The 27,022-nt window shown below is 37.9% G+C and overlaps 1 protein-coding gene across 13 annotated transcripts in view; it reads right to left on the bottom strand.

Annotated features, from left to right (window-relative positions):
• MAGI1 (membrane associated guanylate kinase, WW and PDZ domain containing 1) overlaps positions 1-27,022 on the bottom strand; it is a 635,987-nt gene that overhangs the window by 82,478 nt on the left and 526,487 nt on the right. For 6 of the 13 annotated variants that reach the window (XM_070455725.1, XM_070455714.1, XM_070455716.1 and 3 more), the window contains exons 5-9: positions 19,640-19,841; positions 11,932-12,014; positions 7,871-7,909; positions 2,573-2,630; positions 227-327 (exon numbers count right to left, since the gene is read on the bottom strand). In XM_070455725.1, coding sequence (XP_070311826.1) covers positions 227-327; positions 2,573-2,630; positions 7,871-7,909; positions 11,932-12,014; positions 19,640-19,841 — 483 coding nt within the window. The remainder of the gene's footprint in view (positions 1-226; positions 328-2,572; positions 2,631-7,870; positions 7,910-11,931; positions 12,015-19,639; positions 19,842-27,022) is intronic. The other 7 variants (XM_070455726.1, XM_070455727.1, XM_070455715.1 and 4 more) reach the window with 2 other exon arrangements.

Below are 27,022 nucleotides of genomic sequence, written 5' to 3'. Positions count from 1 at the left end.
AAGTGATAGTGGAGATTGGGTGCTTTTAAACTGGGCCCCCCACTTTAGCTGTCTGCGTTCACGGCGTGGACTCTAGCAGAGGTTCTGCATCACTCCCCAGGCTTCCAGGACACTGAGTTCCTAGCACCACACAGGACGTGATTCTCGCGGCCACTTTTGACCACACGGGGGTGTCAGTGCCCAGGCTTCGCCTGGCGCTCCGGGCCCACAGAGAGGAAAAGCCAACCTTCTGGCTGCGGCTGCTGCTGCTGCTGCTGCTGCTCCAACTGCTTCTTCCGTTTGGCTTCTAGAACCGGGTTCTCATACTGTGTCTTCCTGTTGATGTGGCTGGAGCAGAAGCATATCGCACTCAGTTAGAAAACATTTTGTCCCACAAGCAAAATGCCAATCAGGCCAAGTTCCCTTGATTGGACCTGCACAAAGCAGGTGGTTGAGCATGTTGTGTAAAAAACCACAGTTAGGAAGATACAATAAAAATGAAAATGAATGGTTTCCACATACTGACTGCTTATCTGTATCAAGTGTTGTACAATCAATTTTACATGTGTTTTATTTTAAAAATCTTCAGTAAATGCCAAGATGAAGGTCCCTATTGTTGTTGTTATTTTGTGGATAAGGAAAATAAATTTCTGAGCAGTTAAGTACCAGCTGACCTAACAGAACAGAGCTAGTCAACACTAAGGAGGCTTCAAGCTCAGCATGGCCAGCTTTCAAGTCCCAGGACTGTAACCACCGATTCTCCCAAATGCCCAAAGAATCACGTGACAAAGAATGTTTCTTTAATTTAACAAGAAGTCAGTTACAGAATTATTTTAAAATGGAGTTGAAAGTGGAGATGTGGTGTTGTCTGTAACATGTAATGCCAGAAACTGTGTGTAACTTTCTATAATACAGTTTATGGAACCATAAGCACCCTGCCCCCTAAAGATCAAGTTAAAAGAAGGACTCTACCAACATCTGTCAACTATTTTGATCAACAGGCATGGAGTCAGGATTCAAAGTGTAAGCCCTAGGCAAAAAGATTCCAAATGCAGCTAACCTAAGCAAATGTGATGTGTTCAAAGTGACAAAGACCCAGATACTTCAGATGGCTCCAAAACGAATAAGGCCAAGGAAACATAAAAATACACACATATATACATACAAACATATATATGAATCCAAAGCATTATTTTTTTTGCCATTGTTATTCAGTGTATGCATATGTAGGCTTCTCTGTTGGCTTAGCAGTAAAGAATTCATCTGCCAATGCAGGAGACCTGGGCTTGATCCCTGGGTCAGAAAGATCCCCTGGAGAAGGACATGGCAACCTACACCACTATTCTTGCCTGGGAACTCCCATGGACAGAGGAGCCTGGCAGGTTACAGTCCATGTGGACACAAAAGAGTCAGACACAACTGAGCAACTAAAGAACAATTATGTGTATATGTATATATACACATATTACATCAACACATATATATACAAGCCTATACATATTCTCATCTTTTTTACTTCATCAAAATCATATTTCATAAGAAGTTTAGAAATATTCCTACTTCGTGATCATTTAGAACTCAAAATACTGTTTTCAAGCCAGGCTTTATTTTTTTTTCTTTTTCATTTATTTTTATTAGTTGGAGGCTAATTACTTTACAATATTGTAGTGGTTTTTGTCATACATTGACATGATTAGCCATGGATTTACATGTATTCCCCATCCTGATCCCCCCTCCCACCTCCCTCTCCACCTGATCCCTCTGGGTCTTCCCAGTGCACCAGGCCCGAGCACTTGTCTCATGCATCCAACCTGGGCTGGTGATCTGTTTCACCCTAGATAATATACATGTTTCGATGCTGTTCTCTTGAAACATCCCACCCTCGCCTTCTCCCACAGAGTCCAAAAGTCTGTTCTATACATCTGTGTCTCTTTTTTTGTTTTGCATATAGGGTTATCGTTACTATCTTCTAAATTCCATATATATGTGTTAGTATACTGTAATGGTCTTTATCTTTTTTCAAGCCAGGCTTTATTTTTTAACAGCTTTCCTGGAGGTTCAGTTGCTAAAGAATCCACCTGCAATGCAGGAGACCTGGGTTCGATCCCTGGGTTGGGAAGATCCCCTGGAGAAGGGAATGGCTACCTTCTGGTACTGGAGAATTTAGAAAGTTTAAATGAATAAATACGTTATCACTGAGAATCTCAGACCTGAGCAGGGCAAAATAATAGGCAAAACTGATCCTCTTCCTGAAGATAAACAACTCATACTCAAATGGTCTATTGAGTAGTTGCTTTTTGCATTCATTTAAATAATACCTATTATTAAGTACCTGCCATAGACCAGGACTATATTTGGCTCTGGCAATACCGTAGTAAACAGGAGACATGTTGCCCTCAGGGATTTTATTATATATCATCATCAGATTTGCTGAATATTTTCTTATTCATTAAACTATTTTTTCATTTTAAAATTAATATAATGTTACTATTACTACTTGTTTTTACCTTATCACAATGGCAAATTCTATTCAGCATAAATGTACATAATTACAGAAGAATGCAAACTAAAATGTGTCTTAATAGGCACTTACTCTACATAGTAGATACCATAGACAGGGTCTTCAATCTTTTCCCAACCAGCAGGCAGTTCTGAAAAATAAAAGAACATTCAGAGCAAGAAGAAGATATTCCTGAAGAGCCTAGAGATTTTTAACAACCAATTCAGGCCAAAAAAAAAAAAAAAAAGAGTCACAAAAATACTGTCTAAAGTCCAATCAATGTCCAAATAAAAACTGTCTAAAGTCCAATTAAAAAGTGAGCATTATTTTATCAGTGTTTTTCTACACAAAGAGCAATTGTTTACTGATATTTTGTATAAGCAAATGAAACTTAATATAATGCAGCCTTAGGTGCCTTCATTCTAAATCAACTATTAAATTAGATTTTAATGAAAATATATTTAAATTTTGCCTTGAATGCCTGGTTCCCATACTAAATATCTACAGTGTTCTCATTCTATTGCGAGACTGCCTTACCGCACAAGCAAAAATGGATGAAAATAAATGTTCCTTTTCATTTTCAAGTCCCATTTTTGTTCTCCCTAGAATACATTAAAATTTGCATCTAATTTTCTCCTTGTTCCTAATCAAAATGCTACCAAGTAAATAAAAATGCCCACCTGGAGTTGAGTTCTTGAGTTGTACACACCTATCACTCAACTGGCTACATCTGGACAGGCCCAAATCTTCACCAGGCTGTGCCTATGAAAGCAGAAACATCGGTCCTGCTCTCCAAAAACTCCACATAACTGGGTAGACTTCATTCCTTTAAATGTGGTGGTAAAACGGCACTGGGGAATATACATGCCTTTCCGAAAACTCATCTGTGCTCTACTGAACTTCATAAAGTTTCACATCAAAAGTTGCTACTTTGTTAACGAGGTAACAGAGGGTTCTGTCATAACAAGTGCCTATTTCCAAAAGTCCACTGCACCAGATAACTGGGTGAAAGAGCAACTGTGTTGTATTTTGTGTCACTAGACAACTCTTCAGGCAGAGCTGCAATTCTCAACTTAATTTCAAAGCCACCCTGCTCTGTGCATAGTTAAGGCAAGGTGGTATAAAGTGTTGTACTCCAAAGTGAACCTTTATTCCTAGAAGGCCACATTAAGATTGACTTGAACATTACACTTGATTGAAAAAAAAAAGACTTAAAAAAAAAAAAAATCAATGATTTTGTGGTCACCATTTGAAAATAGTGACCATTTCATCAGAGCTTAGGTTTTCCATAAGACACAAACAGTTCTACCCTAAAACGGAGTCAGGTGCATGCACATACACACATGTGCAGACACACACAGACACACACAGGCTAATTACTCAAAGTTTACATTTTGCTCAGATTTGGCTGCACATCAAGAGACATTAATTTTATGGTTTTTGCTCCACATGTCATTTGTTTGCAAACAGAGACATGTTTTCCCCTCCCTCTTTCTTCATGGGGGTGGGGAACACTTAGCAGGTTTTAAAGAAGTCTTTGAATACTGGGAGACATAGCTACTAAAATGCAAGGCAGGTCCAATGTGCAGATGTTGACACAACTTGGCTTTTTTATACCCAACGTCTTGTGAACTGATGCAAATCAAATGCCTGGGAAATGCTTTCCCCTTACAATGCTGGAAATTACCATTTAAATGAAAACGAACCAGGAAAAATATTTCCAAAGAGCTGGGAAATCTGAAAATTAGAAAAATGCAAATTGGTGCCCAGGCATATGTTTGTGCTGGCACAGGCAGAAGAGTGAGTGGGTATTAGGGGACTGCACCTTGTTTAATGAACCAAACTTCTTTTCAAATTCGTCAACCTTAATATATGACCTAGGGACTTCCTTGGCAGTCCAGTGGTTAAGACTTTGCTCCCAGTGCAGAGGGTCCGAGTTCTTAAAAAGATATATATGGCCTGGTCATCTTTGGCTAACATAGGGAAAAAATTAAGAATTCAATTCATCCCATTACTTGTCAAACATCTGTTGAGTGCTGGACACCAAGGACACAAAGTGAATAACAAGGGCACCGTTTGGGCAGACAATTCAAATATGGCACAGTGAGTGCTCTGACAGAGGTCCAAGAGGGCTTCAAGAGAAGAAGCCACCTTTGACTTAGCCATGTCACCTACTCCACAATTTACATACTAGGGCTGAGACACAAGGGTGGTCAACTGGTATTTCTGGACATTTGTTCTTCTGGGGCAGATGAACAAACTCCAGAAATGGTCCAGTTTCTCAAGATAAAACTCATTTAACATTGAAAAGATAGATATCTCACTTCCAATGCAGTGATTAACTTAATAATAGGAATTCACTTCCGAAAGCTTAAAATAGAAATTGCTCATCAATTTGTCTCGCAGTGTGCCATTTGGTTCTAAAAAGTTGAAAATGGCAGAAAACACTGAAGCCTAGAAAATGATGACATTAAATTTTTTTTCTTACTCTAAAGGTACTTAAGAGAGCCATACCCTCGTGTCTAACAACTGTCAGACCTCAGACCAGTCTGGACAAGATGTCACTGGGACTGAAGGTGGTGAAGACCCTTTTGGGGTTGTCCAGATCTAAGGTATGAACCTTAGCCATACTGGTTTTTATCTGCCTCGTGTTCAGCTACTTACAAACCTTGAAACCACACCTCTCCCCTAGATTTACCTCGAAGGTCAAATGTAGATTAAATAAAGTTTGAAAACCTTTTACATAGTACCTGGCACCTAAGCTTAGCTAATGGCAATTTTAAGAAAGCCCAAAAGAAGTAGGACAGATCCACATGGCCTGTTAGCTTGCTGTCCCTACCACTAAAAAATTCACGCTGTACTAATCATCACCATGGAAGCAAATATGGAGCAGACAAATGTTCCCAGAGTTTTGTCAACACACAGATTAAAAGTCATGTTCACAAACAGAGATAAATTTCTAAACTGTGATTCAGTGTTGGCTGGGAGGGGACCTCATTTCTCTGTCTCTGCCTCCTAATTGGCTGCAGCACATGAATACTCTGCAATTCAAAAAGAAGCTTCTTCAAGTGCTTTTTGATTCTGGGGAGTTTACTGCAGAAGATGTGATAAATTCTGCAAACCCAAAGTGTGTAATGGAGCTACCGATTCAGTACAAACAACACAGCTCAGAAAAGACAACTCTGTAAGCAAATGATGAAGGTCCAACACCCAAACGCACCACCCCTACTTCTCAGGGGCAGATTATAGAGAGGGTGTCCTTGTCACATCTAGAATCACATTTTTCAATGAAAACCCTGACAGTTGCTATTGTCTGAAATTAGGATCCTCTTATTAAGAAAATGTACACAACTCTTTATACAGAGGACACATACAGACAAAAACCAGGGAGTCCTGTCTCTAAGCACACACATTTGGGCCAACTCTGTAGTATACATGTTGCTCTCCTGTCCCATATTAAACACAAGGAAGAACCAAAATGTCCCACAGGGAAGAACTGGTTAATAAATCAGAAAATTGGCAAAAACAATGTGATCACAGGGACAAATATATATTAAGACACAATATCATTAAGTCTTCTCTTAAGCCCCATGGGAGCTCGTCTTAGGTTAGGAACAGGAAGCTAAGAGAAGGTGAATGATTTCCACAAGGTCACAGAGTCAGTAAGTGGGAGAGCCCAGAAATGAAGCCAGGCAATGTGCCTTGACCCCAGAGACAGCTTCCGCTTTATCAAACCATCTCCCAGAACTGTGAATCTGATCATGAAAAGGGATACTATGCAGCCAGTAAAACTTACTTTGCAGAGTCTTTAACAGCACAGGAATGTTTCCACAATGTTACAGGTACACCAAAAAAGAGGACAATTGATTTTTCCCTAAAAATTTCAACATTCAAGCTTCTATAGAAGCAAATAAGGCTGTACCCCTGTGCACAGGGGAATTATCTCACCAGCCAGCTACACGTGGTGTTGGGCACTCACACACATTAGTCAGGTGGCCAGGGGCTAGAGTCCATGGAGTTGCAAAGAGTCAGACACGACTGAGCACACACAGAGTAGTTTAAACTGGTTTCACAAAGGATTGAGGCACTCGTTTTTCATCTGGAAAACCTAGTTCTGTCTTTTTCAACAATCATTAATATCACTAGATTAACATTTTTTTTAATTTACAAAATGAGTTTCTAATTTTTCTATTACACAGGCCGAATCTCAAATCATTCCTACCACAATGACAACTTACTGTATGTCTTTAAAAATATATCTTTCAACAGTTATTGACCACTGCTGACATATCCACCAATAACAACAGGATATATTCCAAACATTAACAAAAATAGAGCAAGATTCTCTTATATCCTGAGCCAACCATGATAAATCATCTTTACTTAGATAATAAAAACAAATAAAACTGAACAAAAACCAATAATCTGTATTAAATATTTATATTATCAGTTTTTAAGGCAAACTTAAAAATGCTAGTCTGATTGAATAATCTCAGGGCAGTTCTATTCATATTGATGTTAAATAATCTTGTTTTTAAAATATATTATTGTCAATTTTCAATCAGCCAAGGCTTTCAAGTGCCATTTAGCCAAAACTTGTGCTTTCCCATCTATCGTTTCATAGATGCATCAGATGGAAAGCAAACTAATTTTAATACTGTTCAAAGATGAACATTAAACATTTAACTTACCAGGGAACATAATTCAATATGTTCCAACAGCAAAGATAAAAGACTTTGGCATTATCAGCTAATGTAAATTATTCCCAAACTGCAAGAACTCAGAGTAATCAAGACTTGATTTCTACTGACATACACATTCAAAGGAAAATAACACAGAAACCCGGCATCTGGTTTTCAAGCCATTCACTACAGTTACAAAGTCAACAAGTAGCCTATGACGAACAATATAATACTAGGACTTAGCAACCATTCAGTTATCAGTGGAACTGTTGTACTGCTGTTACTCTCCCTACGATCTTTCAATTAGTCTGGTAGATTTTTGTTTGTTTCGCTTTTCTATATTCCCAATGGAGAAAACCACTCATATCAAATAAAGAATTGAGACCGAGATAGACTATAGGAGAGTTCAGGGGACATGGCAAGCATCTATCCCTCAGTTTTCTCTTAATCCTTAATTTATGAGAGTACTGATCTGCTAACTCTCATTCTAGTCCCAATTCCCTCAGACTTTTTCTTTGTAGACACAATTTATCACAACTCTGTATGATGTCTGCAGTCAGACACATGGGTTGTATACGACTGACCTTTTGTGGCTAAGCCGGAATGAAAATCATAATTGAAGAAGTGCAAACTAAAGAAACACAGAGATTAAGCAAGTCACTGGAAACCAAAGCATCCAGAGCAAGTCATGCAGGCTGGGAGAGTTTACCTAGTTCACTGTCCAGCTCCTCCGTATGGATCCCTTCTTCTCCAAAGGAATAGCAGGAATGAGACAGAAAAGAGAGAAAGAAAAATTCAGACACCAGCACCAAGGAAAGAAACTCCCTTCAAGAAAAACAGCAAACACATCACTTTATTATGTCCTTACCTGCATTGTGGCTTATTTCATTGGCTTGGCTACTCAACTCAGACCTCAGTGTAAATCACAAAATGGGAAGAGCTGATATTGGCAACATAATTACATGGCTCATTTCCTTGTGTGTCAAAATAAGGTTTGACTGGTTGTAAAAGATGACAAACACCTTTGCGGTTTTTGGTGTTCTTACTTGGAAAGTCACTTATTACAGACCTTATTTCGAGCAAACAAAGCTGCTAGACCTTTCAATATTAGTCCTTTTAATCCTTCTATGATCCTCTAATCTGCAAGGCAATTACACTCACAATTAAAAAATTACTTAACCTATAATACTGCTGCCTGAAAAACGGAAGGTGAGGTCAAACTGAGAACACAGATTCTAAGATAAGCTACACTGTCTTTCAAAAGGAGTTAGAAAAATGAACTATGTCAGGATGATGTACATCGGGAGGTGAGGCTTGAAGGCTGCCCTGAAAGGACGATAGGAAAGCAGAGTTTAGTTTGTTTAAGATTTCTAAGTCAAGCAGCTCAGAAATATTAGAATGAAAATGTTCTCTGTAATTTCAGTAAGCAAAACAAGTCAAGATCCTTTTCACTCCTGACCACCTCTTGCTGTCAGTTAAACATTTGTTATGACTGCAAAGAGAATATAGGACACCATACAACAAATCGCTTCATACACAGTTATGGTTGTCCCCTCCACCATAAGCTAAACAAACACACAGATCAAGTCCGCTTTCACTACTTCAGTGCTCAGTGCCCACTGGAGCTTTGGATATATAACAGGTACCAAATATTTTTCAAATGGATGAGAAAACAGACAAATGAATTGATTATTGACTTTAGTCACCAACTGCCAACAATAAAGTAATAAGGTTGACACCGGCACTGGTTCCCTAAGGAGGGAATCTTATTTACATAAAATCTTTCATGAAAATGCCCATTAGGATATTATTTAAAATATCTTTTGGGGCACTCATTCATTCCCTTAAAAATTCTTTAATGAGATTTACTATGTGCAAGTCCCTGAGCCATCATCTGAACATTATGTAAAATTTAATGAAAAGAGTTAGAGTGAAAAATGGCTAGAATTTAAGCTTGGCTAGAGTGGGGCTTCTTGTTTATTGTGTTCAATGATACAACTGACTTTCCCAGAATGCACCTGACATACAAAAAACATTCAACAATTATTTGTGGAATGTAAGAGCATTCTAAGAAGGGAGAACTGCACATCTAACTATCACAGAGCAGGAGGAACTCAATGTGGACTGGGGGTGATGGACAGAATGTGCGATGGAAGTAGAGTCAGACAAGCTCAGAGGGTGAACTGCAGAGAACTTGGAAAGACAAGCTTTGAACCTGGCATTCACTCAACAGACCAGAGAGCTACAATATTAAACAGGGCTTGAGGCAGTGGTGATAACGCAAACACATTTTAACAGACTGCTCTTAATACAGTGCAAGAAGGAGAGTGGGCAAGAGTGTGGGTGGAAGATGAGCATAACCTTGACTAGGATGGTATACATGGTGAGGAAAACGGAGAATGAATTCCAAAGATATCTGGGAGGCAAGGTGAACTCAGCTGGTAGCAAATGGATTAGAAATGGGTGTTAAGAAAAATAAAAGGTCAAGAGAGACTCTTAAGTATGCAAGAATTTACCATTCACTTAGACAGGGAATACTTTTAGAAGACCAGATTTGGGTTGATGGGAATCATTAGTTGGGTTTTAATCAGAATGAATCTAAACTCTCTTTAGGACAAAAAGCATTATTAAATATTAAAATACTGGCCTGGAGCTCACAAACAAGGGAGAAATCTAATTGAACTACTAAAATACAGAAATCACAATAAAGGTTATACGCTGAATATCAAAATCCCAAATTAGTTTCTGCTTTTTTGAGATAGGAAAAAGAAAACAGAAAAATTTCTACAATAATGTTATACTGTTACATTCAACATGCATGTGACCTACAGAGAGCAGAAACACACACAGGAACAGTATTGTAAAAGAACAATGTGACTCTTCTTTGTGACGTGATATAAACAGCACAAGACAGTGTTATGGTAATTGGCAGGAGAAAAGGCAGATACGGATACTTGCCACTGTGGTAGAATCTGCTTGTATATACTTAAACCATTTATGGTTTTACAGGCATACAGACATACATATAGTTTCCACCAGAAAAAGAACGTATGAATTCTAATGGTGAAGCGACAATCACTAATTGAACTGCATTGGATATGAATATATACTTGTCCCAGAGGGAATAATGTTCACTCCAGTGACATGAACTCTAAGAATTAAAAATTATTAGAATGGCTAAAAAAAAATTTCAGTAATTCTATCAACACTTTCACTCCATTTTTCACAGTAAAAGTTATTGGAGTCTTCTATTATCTATCAAATTATACTAACAGGCATTTTCATACATTCCTACTATAATTATAATGGATAGTGAAACTGAAGATCTGATGGTAATAAGAGGACCTAAAATAGCTTTGAAATCTCAGGCATCAAATGAAGATTACATTCCGTTCCAAGAAGTTTTATGGTTGGATGTATTTTATGTTCTTATCTTTGAAAACTGGTCACTTCTGTATCACATATTAAATAGAATATGTGAATAATCATGATAGCCCATTATCCTTAAGGATGCAAAATAATGCATTTGCCCATGCCTGTTTCTTTTCTTCTTTATGACTAAGCAATCAAAATAAAACGAGTCTCTCAGTTATGCCTCCTCAGTCAGGATTTGTATTTCCACTTGAAGTTACTCAGATAAACGTGAACACACAATTCTATGTTCATTTCATGCAATCTTACAATCCACATATATCCTGTAGTTTAAAGCTCTCACAGGATCATACTTCACTGGCTTATATTTTCAAACAAACATCAAGTTTAAACAGACAATAATTCTGCCTCATAGAATAAATTAATAAAGTTTCACTAACTTACAGTAAAATGTATATTCAATAATTATACTACTAATTCAAATGCCAGGAATGAATAATGAGTAGTAAAGCAAGCCAGTTCCCTTTTAATTTGTCCGTGTCAAAAAGCAATTTTGGTAAAACTTAGGGCAAATCAAAAATGAACACACTTGTTCAACCTTAATTTCTTTTCCACTTTTGCAAAAGTAACTAGAAATTACAAAGCCTTGGATTAGACTTTATTGACAGCGGAACCTTTTTTCGTTACATTAACAGAAATAGTGAGGCTGAGGGTAACACCTCAGGCTCTTCTGTGGAAGAATGTACTTTCTCATATTTAGGATACATTCTAAATCACACAGAGATCCCCAAACATAATAAGATCTGCTTTCTTTATGCTAAACCTGGAGAAATACTCAAATTATGAAGCATGAACACTTCAAGAAAAGTTTCTAATATTTTTTTCTCGAACACTGTCACAATATATGATTGCGGTTCAGAACGTAAGTGACCAAAGCATTTTTGGTTTCTAAATTCCTAGAGACTTTCTAGAGTTTTCTCCAAGTTCCTGAAGGGCTTAGGTTGCATCTACATCTGAATCCTTCCTGACTGTGCTGCAGTTCTGTTTCTAATAGAGAGTTGAGTACGTCTTTATGTTTAAACAAACTGTTCTTCTAAAACAATTTTACAGATTTCTCTCCTGCTTTTGGAAACCATAATGCACTTACTAGAAACTGGATTATCTTTCAAAAACTCTTTGTTAGAAACCTGGTTGACCATGCTACAACTCTTTAAACTTCGCATGTGGGACTTCCCTGGCAGTTAAGATTCTGCAATGCCACTGCAAGGGGCACAGGTTCAATCTGGTTGGTGAACTAAGATCCCGCATGCCACACAGTACAGCAAAAGAATAAAAAATAAAATAAAATTTCCATGTGTGAACAAGCCCACTTAAACTCAGACTTTCTTAGCCCCTTACCATCATCTTCACACTCTTCCAGAGGCTTCTGCTGCTTGTTCAGGCACCGAGGGTCTAACCAAGATGTTGTTTTTGTGTTGTGGCTGAAATTCAGAAATAAGAAATATGTTTGAAAGGGTGGGAAGGGGGGAATGTAAAAACTCAATGACAAAAGATTTAAATAGTCTTGAATATTTATTCTTCACTAAAGCAAAGATACTGTCTAACAGTCAACTGAGGGCAAAAGAGAGCCCTGGAATAAAGAGAAGCTTGGAGAGGCTGGACATGAAACCCTACTTCCTGCAGGAGGGTCGAGCCCAACCGGAGATGAAGTGTTTCATTAGACACTGTTGCCCTTCGATCATGAGAGAAATGAGAGGCAAATGACTGGGCTGATTGACCTGAAGCAGATCTGGGACAAAATTCTGCTTGAGCAATCAGTCCATTTTATGCAAACTAAATAAGAGGATCAAAGAGCTACAAGTCCAATAGTTCAAGCTGCAAACCAAAAATGAAACACACACAAAAAAATTTTCCGCAAGTGTAGGTAGTAAAGTCTTAAGTTTAAGTTGTACTAATAAGTATTTTGAAAAATTGTCACAGTTTTTAATTCTAGATTCAAATCTTATTAATTGATGGGAAAAACTTAAGGCTTAGGTGAAAAACACAATATGCAAAAGCCTACAAACCTTGTCTAAAATGTGTTCAAATAAAATAAAACCAATGAAAGGTAATACTGCTACAAGTATCACAACAAACAATACTTACTTGTACATGTAGAACTATCCTGTCTAACCTATCCTAATTTTGTGAGTCATGCATGCTTTTGCAGGCATGTAGTTCAGCTGGTAAAGAATCTGCCTGTAGTGCAGGAGACCACGGTTTGATTCCTGGGTCAGGAAGATCCCCTGGAGAAGGGATGGCTACCCACTCTAGTATTCTAGGGCTTCCCTTGTGGCTCAGCTGGTAAAAAATCCGCCTGCAATGCGGGAGACCTGGGTTCGATCCCTGGGTTGGGAAGATCCCCGGGTTGGGAAGATCCCCTGGAGAAGGGAAAGGCTACCCACTCCAGTATTCTGGCCTGGAGAATTCCATGGATTGTATAGTCCATGGGTTTGCAAAGAGTCGGACACGACTGAGCGACTTTCACTTTCACTAAGAATTTGGGGGTTTTATCCTTAGAACAAAGAGAACTTTCTGAAGGTTTTAAGCACCAGTGTAGTTGGGGGATGGAAGGTGGGGAGTGGAGAAGAAACTGGAGGGTATATCTGGGAAGGGTATGTGGAGAATATACAAGACCAGTGTTCAGAACAGTTTGGACCTGGAGATGAAGGAAGAGAAATAACTGGCCCAGAGAAAAACAGGGTGTAACCCAGGGCCTGGCTGAGATGCCTGCAGGAAAGACTGTGCAGAGACAGAGCTCTTGCGAGATGGGGTCCAGTCAGCAAAGAAGGCTGAGGGGGAAGAGACAGGGAGCTGGGGGACCATCAGGAAGTTATTATCTTTATCATGAAGCAGGACCTATAGAATAACCAAAAGCCCAATTAAAACTATCTTAACCTGCTTTGTCATTTACATATAAATTACAATTTACTTAATCCCTACCAAGAACCCTATGAGAGGAGTATCATTAGTATTAAAATGATTACTCCCTATTTTCCAAATGAGAAAACTGAGGACAGAGATGTGAAGAAACCTGAAAAGGACACCCTGCTGACACACAGAATCAAATCCAAGGAGTCCCACACTAGAAACCATGGTCTGTGCTATTCTTACACAATAAGAGAGCAAAAATGGAGAATGACGGGAGGGAAGATTAGGTGTGATATTTTAAAAAAACACTTATATCTCAAGATAATTGTAGATTCACATGCAGTTGTAAGAATGAACAAAGAGAGATCCTACATTCACCCTACCAAGATACCACCAAAGGTAACATCTTGCAGAACTATAGTACAAAGTCACAACTGGGATACTGACAGCCAAACAGTCAATATATGGAACACTTCCATCATCACAGGATCCCTCATGTTGCCCTTTGATAGCCACACTTGGTTCCCTTCCAACCCTTACCTACAAAAAAACCCACTGCTAATCCCTGGCAACCACTAATCTGTTCTCCATTTCTATACTTTTGTCATACCAAAAATGTTATATAAATGAAATCACATGGTATCTAATCTTTGGGGATTTGCATTTTTTATTCAGCATAACTCTCCTCAAGATTGTTGCATACATCAGTAACTGTTGTTATTGTCAGTAGTATTTCATGGCATGAATGTACTACAGTTTAACCACTGAAGGACACCTGGGTGGCTTCTAGCTTTGGGTTATTTAGAAGAAAACCTATTATAAACAGGCTTCCCTGGTGGCTCAGCTGATAAAGAATCCGCCTGCAATATGGGAGACCTGGGTTCGAACCCTGGTTGGGAAGATCCCCTGGAGAAGAGAACGACATCCACTGGATCATAGAAAAAGTAAGAGAATTCCAGAAAAACATCTACTTCTGCTTCACTGACTCTGCTAAAGCCTTTGACTGTGGGGATCACAACAAACTGCAGAAAATTCTTAGAGAGATGGGAATACCAGACCACCTAACCTTCCTCCTGAGAAATCTGTATGCAGGACAAGAAGCAACAGTTAGAATTGGACATGGAACAATGGACTGGTTCCAAATTGGGAAAGGAGTAAGTCAACACTATATACTGTCACCGTGCTTATTTAATTTATATGCAGAGAACATTATGCGAAATGCCAGGCTGGATGAAGCACAAGCTGGAATCAAGATTGCTGGGAGAAATATCAATAACCTCAGACATGCAAATGATGCCACCCTTATGGCAGAAAGCAATGAGAAACTAAAGAGCCTCTTGATGAAAGTGAAACAGGAGAGTGAAAAGGCTGGCTTAAAACTCAACATGCAAAAAACAAAGATTATGGCATCCGGTCCCATCACTTCATGGCAAATAGATGCAGAAAGAATGGAAACAGTGAGAGACTTTATTTTCTTGGGCTCCAAAATCAAAGAAGAAGGTGACTGCAGCCATGAAATTAAAAGACACTTGCTCCTTGAAAGAAAAGCTATGACCAACCTAGACAGTATATTAAAAAGCAGAGACATTACTTTACCGACAAAGGTTCGTTTAGTCAAAGCTCGTTTTTCCAGTAATCATGTATGGATGTGTGAGTTGGACCATAAAGAAAGCTGAGCACCAAAGAATTGATGCTTTTGAACTGTGGTGTTGGAGAAGACTCTTAAAGAGTCCCTTGAACTGCAAGGAGATCAAACCAGTCAATTCTAAAGGAAATCAGTGCTGAGTATTCATTGAAAGGACTGATACTGAAGCTCCAATACTTTGGCCACCTGATGTGAAGAACTGACTCACTGGAAAAGACCCTGTTGCTGGGAAAGACTGAAGGCAGGAGGAGAAGGGACGACAGAGGATAAGATGGTTGGACGGCATCACCGATTCGATGGACATGAGTTTGAGCAAGCACCAGGAGTTGGTGATGGACAGGGAAACCTGGTGTGTTGCATGCAGTTCATGGGGTTGCAAAAAGTCAGACACAACTGAGTGACTGAACTACTATAAACATTTATGCATAAGCTTTTATGTGAATATAAGTGTTCACTTGGGTTTCCTAGATGCCCCAGTGGTAAAGAATCTGCCTGTCAATGTAGGAGACACGGGTGTGATCTCTAGTTTGGAAAGATCCCCTGGAGAAGGAAATGCCAACCCACTCCAGTATTCGTGCCTGGAAAATCCCATGGACAGAGGAGCCTGGCAGGCTACAGTTTATGGGGCTGCAAAAGAGTCAGACACAACTTAGTGACTAAACAACCACAACAAAGTATTCTCTTCTCTGGACAAATGTGCAATGGCTGGGTTCTATGGTAATTGAAATGTTTAGTTTAAAAAAATGCCAAACTGCTTTTTGGAACACCACAGAATTTTACATACCCACCAGCAACGTGTTAGTGATATAGCCTCTTGGCATCTTTACCATCATTTAGTGTTTTTTAGTTCATTCTCTAATTGGATTTTTTTTTTCTTTTTACTGTTGAGTTTTGAGAGTGGCTCAGATGGTAAAAGTATCTGCCTACAATGTGGGAGACCTGGGTTCAATCTCTGGGTCGGGAAGATCCCCTGGAGAAGGAAATGGCACCCCACTCCAGTACTCTTGCCTGGAAAATCCCATGGATGGAGAAGCCTAGTAGGCTACAATCCATGGGGTCACAAAGAATCGGACACAACTGAGCGACTTCACTTTTACATATTCTAGATACCAGTCCATTTTGAGATACAAGCTTTATAAAAACTTTTTCCCTGTGTATAGTTTGTCCTTTCATTTACTTACAAGTCTTTGCAAAGTGAAATTTTTTCATTTTGATAAACCTGAGTTGACCAATTATTCCTTTTAGGATTATGCTTTTGATGTCAAGTCTGAGAACCCCTTGCCTACTACTAGGTCTCAAAGAATTTCTACTTTTTTCCCCCTAAAAATTCTATTACTTTACATTTTATACTTTATGATGATTTATTTTGAGGTTTTTTTTTTTTTTTAATAAGGCAAGAGGTTTAGTTTCAGGTTAATTTATTTGCCTTTGGCTATAGACCAGCTTAAAGTACCATCTTATTGAAAAGGTTACCTTCCATGCATTGGACTGCTTTTGCATTCTCTACTGAAAATCACTTGGACACATTTGTGGGTTTGTTTGTGGGTTCCTTTGATCTATGGGTCTATTTCTTCATCAGTAGCATTCAACCTTTATGACTGAAAATTTATAATAAGCCTGATATCGGGCAGACTGATTACTGTGACTTTATTCTCCTTTTCAAAACTGTTTTAACTAGTCTAGTTCCTTTGCCTTTTGCTAATAAATTTTACAATAAACATGTCAATAGTAACAAAAAGCTTCACTGAGATTTTTGACAGGATTTATATTAAACCTGTACACACATTTGGGGAGAACTGACATCTTTACTATACCAATTCTGAGTCTTTTGATCCATGAATAGAGTAGGTCTCTCAATTTACTTAAACTTTCATTTATTTCTTTCATCAGTATTTTGTAGTTTACAGAATACAAATCCTGTACATATTTAATTAGGTTTATACCTAAGTGAATTTTTTAAAAAGTAAATGTAAATTATATTTCATTTTGAATTTTGTTATCTGCTTGCTCATTGTTAGTATATAGATATAGAATGCAGGATACTGAAAAACTCATCAAATAGAATATACTGTTATTGTTTAGTTGCTCAGTTGTGTCTCTTTAGTGAGCCCCTGGATTGTAGCCTGGCAGGCTCCTCTGTCCATGGAATTCCCCAGGCAAGAATACTGGAGTGGGTTGCTAGTTCCTTCTACAGGGGATTTTCCCAACCCAGCGATCGAACCTACATATCCTGCACTGGCAGGTGGAGTCTGTATCACTGAGCCATGAGGGAAGTCTAAATCATGTGCATCTAATAATTTAATGTGTATGGAATCTGACCGCTGCCGACCAAATCACAGAGTTGTCATAATAAGCTATACTTCTGCATAAATTTTCTATTAAACAATAGACCAAAGATTGGCCTAGCACTATTAAAAGCTAAACTAGGTTATAAAAAGTAAGCAAATCACCATACTCTCCTCTAAAGCACTCAAAGTCTTGGGTCTTCATTAACTATTTTTACTAACCACAGTCCTCACTAACCCTCAAAATAACCCAATTTTTTTTTCAAATTTATCAAGTCAGTCTTGAGCAAACTATTAACACATTCTTTTCCAAAAGTTTGAGTTTCATATATTACTCTGTTCTAGGAATTCCTCTGTTATTTCCCTTTGCTACATACAATTATTCCTTACTAACAGGCATAATTTAGAGGACAACTTATCACAAAAGCTAAGTACAAAATTCTAAGCTTATAGCTGACATCCATTTTCATAACATTTAAGCTCCTCTGTAATAACCACATGATGAAAATAAACATGGTAACAGTAACAATAATACTCACTAATTGGCACGAGTCCAAGTTTTACATCCTTTATCTAACTCTCACGAAAATCTGACAGGGTAGGCATGATCAATAACACTCACGTCCTTCTACAGATAGGGAAAACTGAGACGCGGAGAGGCAAACTCAAGTTCACGAGGTCACACAGATAAGGAGCTTTGGAGAGTTCTTAACCAGTGTACTTTCCTAACTCCAAGGGAAAGATTTCATCGTCCACCCGTCTTCAACAAGCATTTGTCATTAACATGAAGACAAAAATGTGGACTGTCATCTCCTTCAGGCTGGAAAATAACCCAGGAGCAATAGTTCGCTCATCTCTGATTTCCTAGGTTAGTTCTGAGAGAGGATGTTTTGACACCCAAGCCTTCCCCCATACTCCCAAATCTTTAGGAAAATAGTACTTTTTTACCCTTGTTGATTTTTCTGATTACAAAATGTATGCTGGAATATCTTTCTAAGTGGTAATATGTATTCAGACCCCACAGAAAGCTATAATGTAGTTAAGAAAATAAATTTCTTAAATTCCTTACTTAACTCAAACTCAAGTGTTAATAGATATTTCTGGAATTTTTCTTCACATAGAATTATATCTACATATTCACAGAAAACAAATATACACATAGCACAGCACATAAGTGTATACACCCATGTATTTTACAAAATAAGATACTTCATGTTGTTCAGAAATGTCTGTTATTGTTCCCTGAACAGCAGACCTGCAACATTAATTCATTTGAGTAGAACAGATTTATCTATGTTTTGAATTATTTCATAGTTTAATTGGTCTTTTTGTTTTTATTTTTTACAGGTTCATAATACTATAGTGAATGATAATAGGAAATCTCAAAAGGAGAGCCAAAGAATTTTAAAAATTGACTGTCATGGTTAAGAAATTATATTAGCTTAGATTTTCTAGAATGGTTTCAATTTTATACATTTTTTTTCCTTCCCAGTATAGGTTGCTAAATGTTTAACTATATAATATTTAAGTTTTTAATTTTAAAAGACTTTTCACATCTTCATATTCTCAAACTTTAACCCATCTGCCTTGCACCATGTAAAAAAAATAACTAAAAATAGATCATATACCAAGATGTAAAATGTAACCTATAAAACTTATAAAACAAATATAGCAGAAAATGACTGAATTTTTACTTTGAGTCAGGCAAAGGTTTCTTATGTTCCACAATAAAAACACAATTCACAAAGGAAAAAAGAAAGTGATTAGAGTTCATAAAAATTAAGAACTTCTGGCTCTTTAAAAGATGCAGTTAAGACAATGAAAAATCAAATTTGGACAAAATGTTTGCAAATTACAAATGTAATTAACAAACTGAATCAAAAATATGTGAAGAACTCTTTAACACTCAAAGGAAACTGTAACCCAATTAAGGAAAAAAAAAAAAGCAAAGGATTTACCTATTCTAAGCAGCTAGATATATTCTTCATATTAATGTATAATATAATTTATATATGCACCATAATTTAGTTGTTTAACTCTTTAGGGAAATAATTATCCTTATGCTTCTTCCAGCTCTTCAGATTCAATGGTTAGGATGTTATGCTAATTGCTTTTTTTGTACAAGGCTTGTTAAATTGTAGGAGAGAAGACCAACAGCATGTGATCAATACTTTTAGAGTTAATTTAAATCTGTAGCTGCTAGAGAAAGAGAAGGGAAATAGGGGGGAAAAGGGGAGAGATTCAAGTAGAAATAATGGTACTTTACTCTATAAAATAGACTTCTCCATTTTCGGTATAGGCCATCTCCCAGTTTTCAGGTAGAGGACCTAAATTATCCTCTGCAGAAAGAGGTAGGTATTGAGGGAACTTCTGAGAAGGGTCCGTGATGGGAGCAGCGATGATGCTACTATTCACAGGTGGGAGCGTTGCTTCTTGGAGACTGTGCTCTTCTTGGTCACCAGAATCGGCTATTTATTCACCAGAGAGAGAGAAAAAAAAAATAATTCATCAATCATACTCCAAACAGGGTGATCACTACTGTGCACATTTATGTTCTTAAAATCCTTTCCTAATTGCAGGACATCAACTATATTCTGTCTCACTTAGATGAAAGTTCTTTTAATAGAAAACTGACGTGATGAACCAAATTTATTTTACTGAAAAAGAAGAAAAGGAGAAAATATGCTCAAATAATGCATTACTCACAATCCTGGAAATGTCAAAGAAGAAACATATTCATGACTCAAACCCTCAAGTCCCTCTAACTTTAAGAAGGCCATCAAGTCACAGACTGAGCTGAACTCTCATTACTTAGCTATCATTTGGCTTCATGACTCAAAAGGACTTCTGGGGCAAGGAAAAAGTCCATGCTGAAAACACAGAGATAGTGACATTATCATCCATTTGTAAAAATTTATCTAAAATATTTTTGGTAGATGGTGGCAAATATCAAAGACTGACAAATCAAACTAAAAAGTCTACAAAGGTTTAGAACACAGAGACAGCTCCACCAATGAGTCAGTCTAGCCTCTTTTGGAAAAGTGAGTAGAATGTTCCTGTGAAAACCAAGACAGTTACCCGCAAAGAGTATCCTGTGGGTGGACTGATTTGACTTGGGTCTTGAAGGCTCTAAGTTTCTGAATCTCTTTGCCTTCTTATTAACTAGACATATCCAGAAGGGATGTCATCAGAGTTTCCACAAACGGCATTGTTGACATTCTGGTTGAATTTTTATAGAGGCTGATGATATTAAATGTCAATCTCTATGGGACTTTAAAACATTAATCAGGGGATGCAGTCATTTTCTGTCTCCCACAATAATTCTCCTACAGACATTTCTGATTTACTCATAGCCAACTGAGGAATAATAAAAGGTTGCTTTCAAATCTTTCCCTGATGAGTAGCTCCCAATGACACACATGAGAATAAAGGCAATCCAAAAGTTGGATGGAGGACATGTCAAGCCTATTAAATGATTACCTCCACCAAAAATCCACTGCTTCTGAGAAGGAAGCCTGGGGTCTTTCACCGCCCTGCATCTATACCCTCTTCTTCTGGTACCAACACTCGGATCTCCATTTGGAAATCATCCCCTTCATCGGAGGTTCATGTGGTCCAGGTGGAGACTGACTGATGCCCACTCCAAGCTCATGCAGTGGGCTCAAGTCACACTCATTTCACTCATGCCTTTATGGTTGGATCAGGCACCCATGATCCTTTATGGTTGGATCATGGCAAACTACAGACTGTTCAGCCTGCAAGTGCTTGAGGAACTATTAGGCAAGAGGTAGCCTCTTGATGCTAAAATTAATAAGCTGGTAGATTCTCATGTTGTGAGATGAGAATGCTGATGGTGCTGATGGCCATCTTGAGAACCTTGGCAAGGCTTATCTGAGAACTAAATCCACACAGAGGAAAGTACAGATGAAATATGGGAAAGTCACCCAATAACCCTGATGAAGCCTCTCATAGGATTACATGTACTCCTGGCTTCTCCAACTGCGTGATTCCCTCAACTCCCTTTCCTGCTTAAATCAATCTGAATTGCTTTTAAAATTTGCACCCATGAGTGGAGATTAGTAAAATTTTAAGTTAGAAGAAAAAAAGAAGAAATTAGGCCACTATGAAAGAAACAGTTTGAAACTGGTGCGAGCATGCGTGCTCACTTGATTCAATCTCGATCGACTCTGCAACCCTAGGACTGTAGCCCACCAGGCTCTTCTGTCCATGAGATTCTCCATGCAAGAATACTGGAGTGGGTTGCCATGCCCTCCTCCAGGGGATCTTCCCCACCCAGGGACTGAACCCGTGTCTCCTGTGTCTCCTGCACTGTAGGCAGACACTTGACAGCTGAGCCACCAGGAAAGCCCCTGAAACTGGTAATTAATAACAAAGATTCAAAAGTTGGCAAGAATTAAAAGCATGCATGTGTGCAAAGTCTCTCAGTCATGTCTGACTCTTTGTGACCCCATGGACTGTAGCCCACCAGGCTCCTCTGTTTACAGGATTCTTCAGGCAAGAATACTGCAACTGGATGCCATTCCCTCCTCCAGGCATGGCTCCCTACTTCAGAGAATAGATTTGGAATTAGGTTCAAAATATATACTTTGAGGGCACCCAGGTGATGGAGATTGAAGTACAAGCATTACATTTTGAAGACTGAGATACAAAAAGTACTTAAAAAAACAAATCACTGGAATCTTGTTTCTCAGATGGGTTCTGTCAGCTGGCAACATGTCAGAGTATGGTGCGGCCACATGGTACAAATGATGGATATCCAGAACACTGCATCCTGTCTGAAGGAAGCAGAGAACTCAGTGCCAGGCAACTAGCATCCTGATAAAAGTGGACTCAGGGTTTCCAGATCCCTGACTCTTTAAGAAAAGGTGGAAATTTATATTTTGATGCAAAAATCACCAATTTACCAACCATAATTCCTTAAAAAAATAAAGCAGTGTGTCTGGCACAAGCCAAAAAAAAAAAAGAAAGGTAGTGACTATAAGCACTGACTGTGCAGTCAGTCTGCCTGAGTCTGAATCTTGGCTTTACGTTGACTGGGTTTACTCAACCTTTATGTGCTTGAGTTTCCTTATCTTTACAGGCGGAATAGTAACAGTCCCTACCTTATAAGGTTGTAGGGAGGATTAGTCTACGTAAAGCACTCAGTACAGATTTTAGTATACAATAAACCTCATCTTCCTCATTAAAGTCGTTATGATTAATCTTTGCTCGCTGGTCAGAGCTGGCCCATAGATTCATTACAAATGGGCAGAAAAGGATGGATTAGACATCAAACCACAGATCAAATCACAGTGTGCCTGTTTCTAGCTGTGTGTCTTTGAAAGAGACTTTACCTTTCTGGGTACCTGTTTCCTCATCTGTAAAATGGGCATAACACATGCACTACAAGAATGTTTTCATGACATGTTTTCAATACATGCAAAGCACCTGCCAAAGTACCTGGTGCTCAGAGTGCTCAAGAGAGCTCAGGATCAGGACCGGCTAAAGGAAACACCCAGGGCCAAAGTCAGTGGTCATCTCTTAATATAACATTTAAGAGTTTGAAAAATTTTAATTGACCCATTTTAATAGAAACTAGAACAGGAAAGGGATGGTAGCCACAGGTAGGTCACTACATGTGAAAAGAGAAACAGTGTGATTTAATACCTAATGTATACAATTTATGCCGGGAGGAAAAGAGAGGAGGGAGAGGAAGAAAGAGTTCTGCCAGCATTCCAAAATCTGGACTACATGAAGGGAATATTAGCTCACTGGAAATACATATATGTAAATTGTAACTTCCTAGAGAAAAAAGAAATTCCTCTAGCAATGAGACCTTTTTTTTTTTTGAGACTTATTTTAAATTATCCAAATATTTATTTTATAGGTTCTCAGTGTCTTCCTGTTTTAAAACCACTTTATTTACATATTAACTGACATACAAAAAGTTAGATATTAATTTCTCAGCTTTATTGAGGTATAATTGACAAAACTGTAAGATATTTAAAATGAACATCATAACAATTTGACATATGTGAATGTTACCCAAGGATTCCTTCCATCTAGTTAATTTTTGGGAGGGGGGAAAAAAACATAGATATTAAACACGTACGACTTGATATATTTAGTTTTCTGTTTCTTTTTTCAATAGAACCTTAAACATTCTCATTCTCTGAAAGAAAAAGAGAAGTCCAAAAATGAGAGAGAGGAGCAGATTTTAAAAATTCACAGTCCTAATCACAGCTTTGACCTTAACACACGCTCTGACTTCAAAAACTCTTTCATTTAATTTACCGAACATTTAAGAGCACTGCTATCACGCTCTAAAGATTAGATTACTAAATTATTACTAAAGATTGCCAATGCATCTAAAGAGGACAGGTAGAATGGATTACTCGAATACTGAGACTGGCAAGTAGATAAGAAGCTACATGCTCCAACTGCCTAGTGGGATTGATAACACTATTTCTCAGGGTTCTTGTCTGCAAAATGGGGAAGATAATAGTTAGACTGCTTATTTCTCAAAAATTTCCAAAAGGTTTATAAGATACATGTGAAAATGATTCATAAACCATAAAAAAACCACAAAAAACATTTTCATTTGCAGACACTTCCCAGTATTTACATCACACACACACACTCTTGGGAGATTTTGAAGGTGACTTTGAGAACATAAACTCGTGTCAAACACACATTCTGGAGCTTATTTTAAATTACACATGCATTTAGATTTATGTGTACACTCACTGTGTACATAACCAGTCAAAACCTTTGATGCTGCAAGGGGCTAGTAAACTTGACTTAAAACACAAAGCCATATAGATTCTGGAGTCAGGATTTTTGGGTTGAAATGACAGCTTTGACCCTCATTGGTTGAGTAATACTGGACAAGCAGTTAAACTCCCCAGTAATATGCATGAGAGCTTAGCAAAATGCCTGCCACAGAGCACTGCGGAAACATTAACTCTTTTGGTAATATTGTTATCTCTTGACATTCCAAAGCAGTATTTTACCATTAATCACTAATGAAAAAGAAGCATTGGCAGCCTAATGTTGAACAACAGGGAAGCTGTTGAGAAAACAAGCTTAGGAAGAAAAATAACATTTTTGGTGTCTCTTATATATGGTTGATGGATGCATCAACTACTTTTTAGTTGTGGTGGTTTGTTACATATTTTCCAAGTTTTTCTACAATGAACAAAATCTTTTAAAAAATGTTTTCATTTACTTATATAAATAACTGTGTTTTGCCCAACAATTTAAGCTTATATCTACTTTCATGAAGGGCCTTCTTTAAATCTATAATTTGGGCATTATTTGTAGACGATTCTCCCTCTGTCTTGTGTTCGACAGTAAGTTCTATGGTAAGAATCGGGGATGACTGCTCATGACTCAGCTCCTGCCTCCATCTTTGGTTGCAGAAAGGAAGATTCAACCTTCCCAGGATGCTCCAGGCCTTAAGTACCCTGCTCTCTGCCAGCAGACAGTGCCAACATTATTTAGGCATGTTATTTAGATATCCTGTGTCCCTTTCAAAAGACCCAAGCAGACGTTGGCTGAAATCGTACCAATATCCCATTATTAAAAAACACCCTAGGTAAATATCATTTTAAATAGCTGTATGGTGTTTCCACATTTGAATCTGGTACCCTTCATCACCATTGGCCCAACCAGGAGCCAAGACCTCATTATGTTACTGTCACTCTGTGCTCAAAGCGGCTGCTGGATTGCTACTTACAAGTGGTTCAGAGTGCAAGATGCTTTGACACAGCTAGCATGGTACACATCTCACAGACTGTGTAGTGGCAATTATTTCAAAAGAATTCACATGAGTGAGAGTATGACAGCTTGTCAGCTGTCATACTTGTAGTCTGGTAAGTGAAGAGCCATTTATTCAACATATCCCTTGCATACTGAAGATGCCCAATTGCTTGTCTATCTCAAGATCACTTCTCTCTCTGTATATCTGATCAGGTGACAATCAGTTTTCTTTCTTTGTGCATAAATGAATGTTCACACTGCCTTTAGCAATGATGACCTGGGGCCAGATTTTTTTTTTTTTTTTTTTTTGACACCAGGATTTCAAACAGGGGTGTTACAAGGTCAGATTTTCTGAGGTGTGACTTCTACAACAGGGATTTATAGTGGTTAGAAATTAGGAAGCATCAAAACCTACAGTCAGCTATCCCTGCTCTGTTCAAGCTTTGTACTGACAAGGAGGACACACAAAGGTACACAAGCTTCTTGAGACCATCCAGTCACCCTGGCAGAACTGTTTCACTGCATGTTATCCCCAAGGTCTGTTAATATTTCTATGCCCACATCTATATTTTTGGGTTATATCATGATTTGCTGTTCTTACCTGTTGAAAGATCAAGACCCTTTTTTTTTTTCATAATGTGCTTTCCTTTTGGTGATGACTACTATATATGGATAAAATATTTTGATGTAGATGAAATTAGCTGATTTCAATAAATGCCTAAGTAAAAACAGGTAAATTTCTCCTAGATACTGTTAACAACAGGTCAGTGACCAGCCTAATGAAGAAAATACAAATTTTCATGAACTTAAATCCTTAGGGCTGGAAGGGGGGACCTGATGTGATTGAATTCTAATCAGTAATTAGAGAAGTTAGATACTAACTTCATAACAAGACAGCTACCAAGAACAAAGCTAGGGTAGCAAACTGGGTCTCCTCCTTTCTCTAGTGCTTCTTGCAGAATGGCTGGTCTAACTGTTACGATGATAAGTCACCAAAACCTTTTTTTTTTAATTGTTAACTTCAAAAATTTTAGGCTTCTGAATTCAGTGAATGAGAAAGCTTCAGAGAGGTCCATACAGGCAGTAGAAAGCACTCAACTAATAGAAACTGCTTTTCTGAAAGACTCTGTTACGACTTAACAGCACAAGAAGGAAAATACCCTAAAATATCAAAAGAAATTAAGTACAGGAAAAACAGAAGAAACAAGATGGTCTTTTAAAGTCACATCCTTATAGACTGGAGTAATTCACGTCTTATGGAGCTGTTAAATTTTGAGTTACTCTATATATTAAACCCCCGCAAAGCCAAATATACTATTGAACCATTCTGGGTCACTGTGCTAACCTATAGAGCATATATCATGGCCTCAATGAACAGTGCCTCCTAGGAATGTGCACGTCCTAATCTGCATAGCTTTATGCAGAGGGTTCATCTTTGAAGATCCTTTCATAAAATATAGCCTACTAAGCTTGAGCATAGATAGTTCTGACTGTATATTAAAAACTATACTGCAATGAGCAATATATGCTATGCAATATAAAATACATATAGAAAATATAATCTTAGAATATTTATTTTTCCATCTTTTATTTCTTAGGGAATGTAGTAAACTTTGCATTAATTAACTGAAAACGTGATTTATTTCTACTGTATCTCTATTTACAAAGGTATGAGATAAAAGGATGCATTCCATATAGCATCAAGTGATATTAAACAGATTCTCCTATTTCTCTTTATAAACAATCATCCATAATTATGGAGCAGTGTCAAGGCCAAGTAATAAATGAACAAAATAGTGATTCTTATAGGTATCAATTTGAAGAGAGAGAAAGGATGCCGATTATTTTTTTTGTTTCCGCCCGGTTCCAAACTGGGGACCTTTCACAT

The sequence above is a fragment of the Odocoileus virginianus genome, chromosome 26, assembly GCF_023699985.2.
Source record: "Odocoileus virginianus isolate 20LAN1187 ecotype Illinois chromosome 26, Ovbor_1.2, whole genome shotgun sequence".
NCBI classification, from domain to species: Eukaryota; Metazoa; Chordata; class Mammalia; order Artiodactyla; family Cervidae; genus Odocoileus; species Odocoileus virginianus.
Note: the sequence above shows the minus strand (reverse complement) of the source record. Positions and strands in the feature narration are given on the sequence as shown.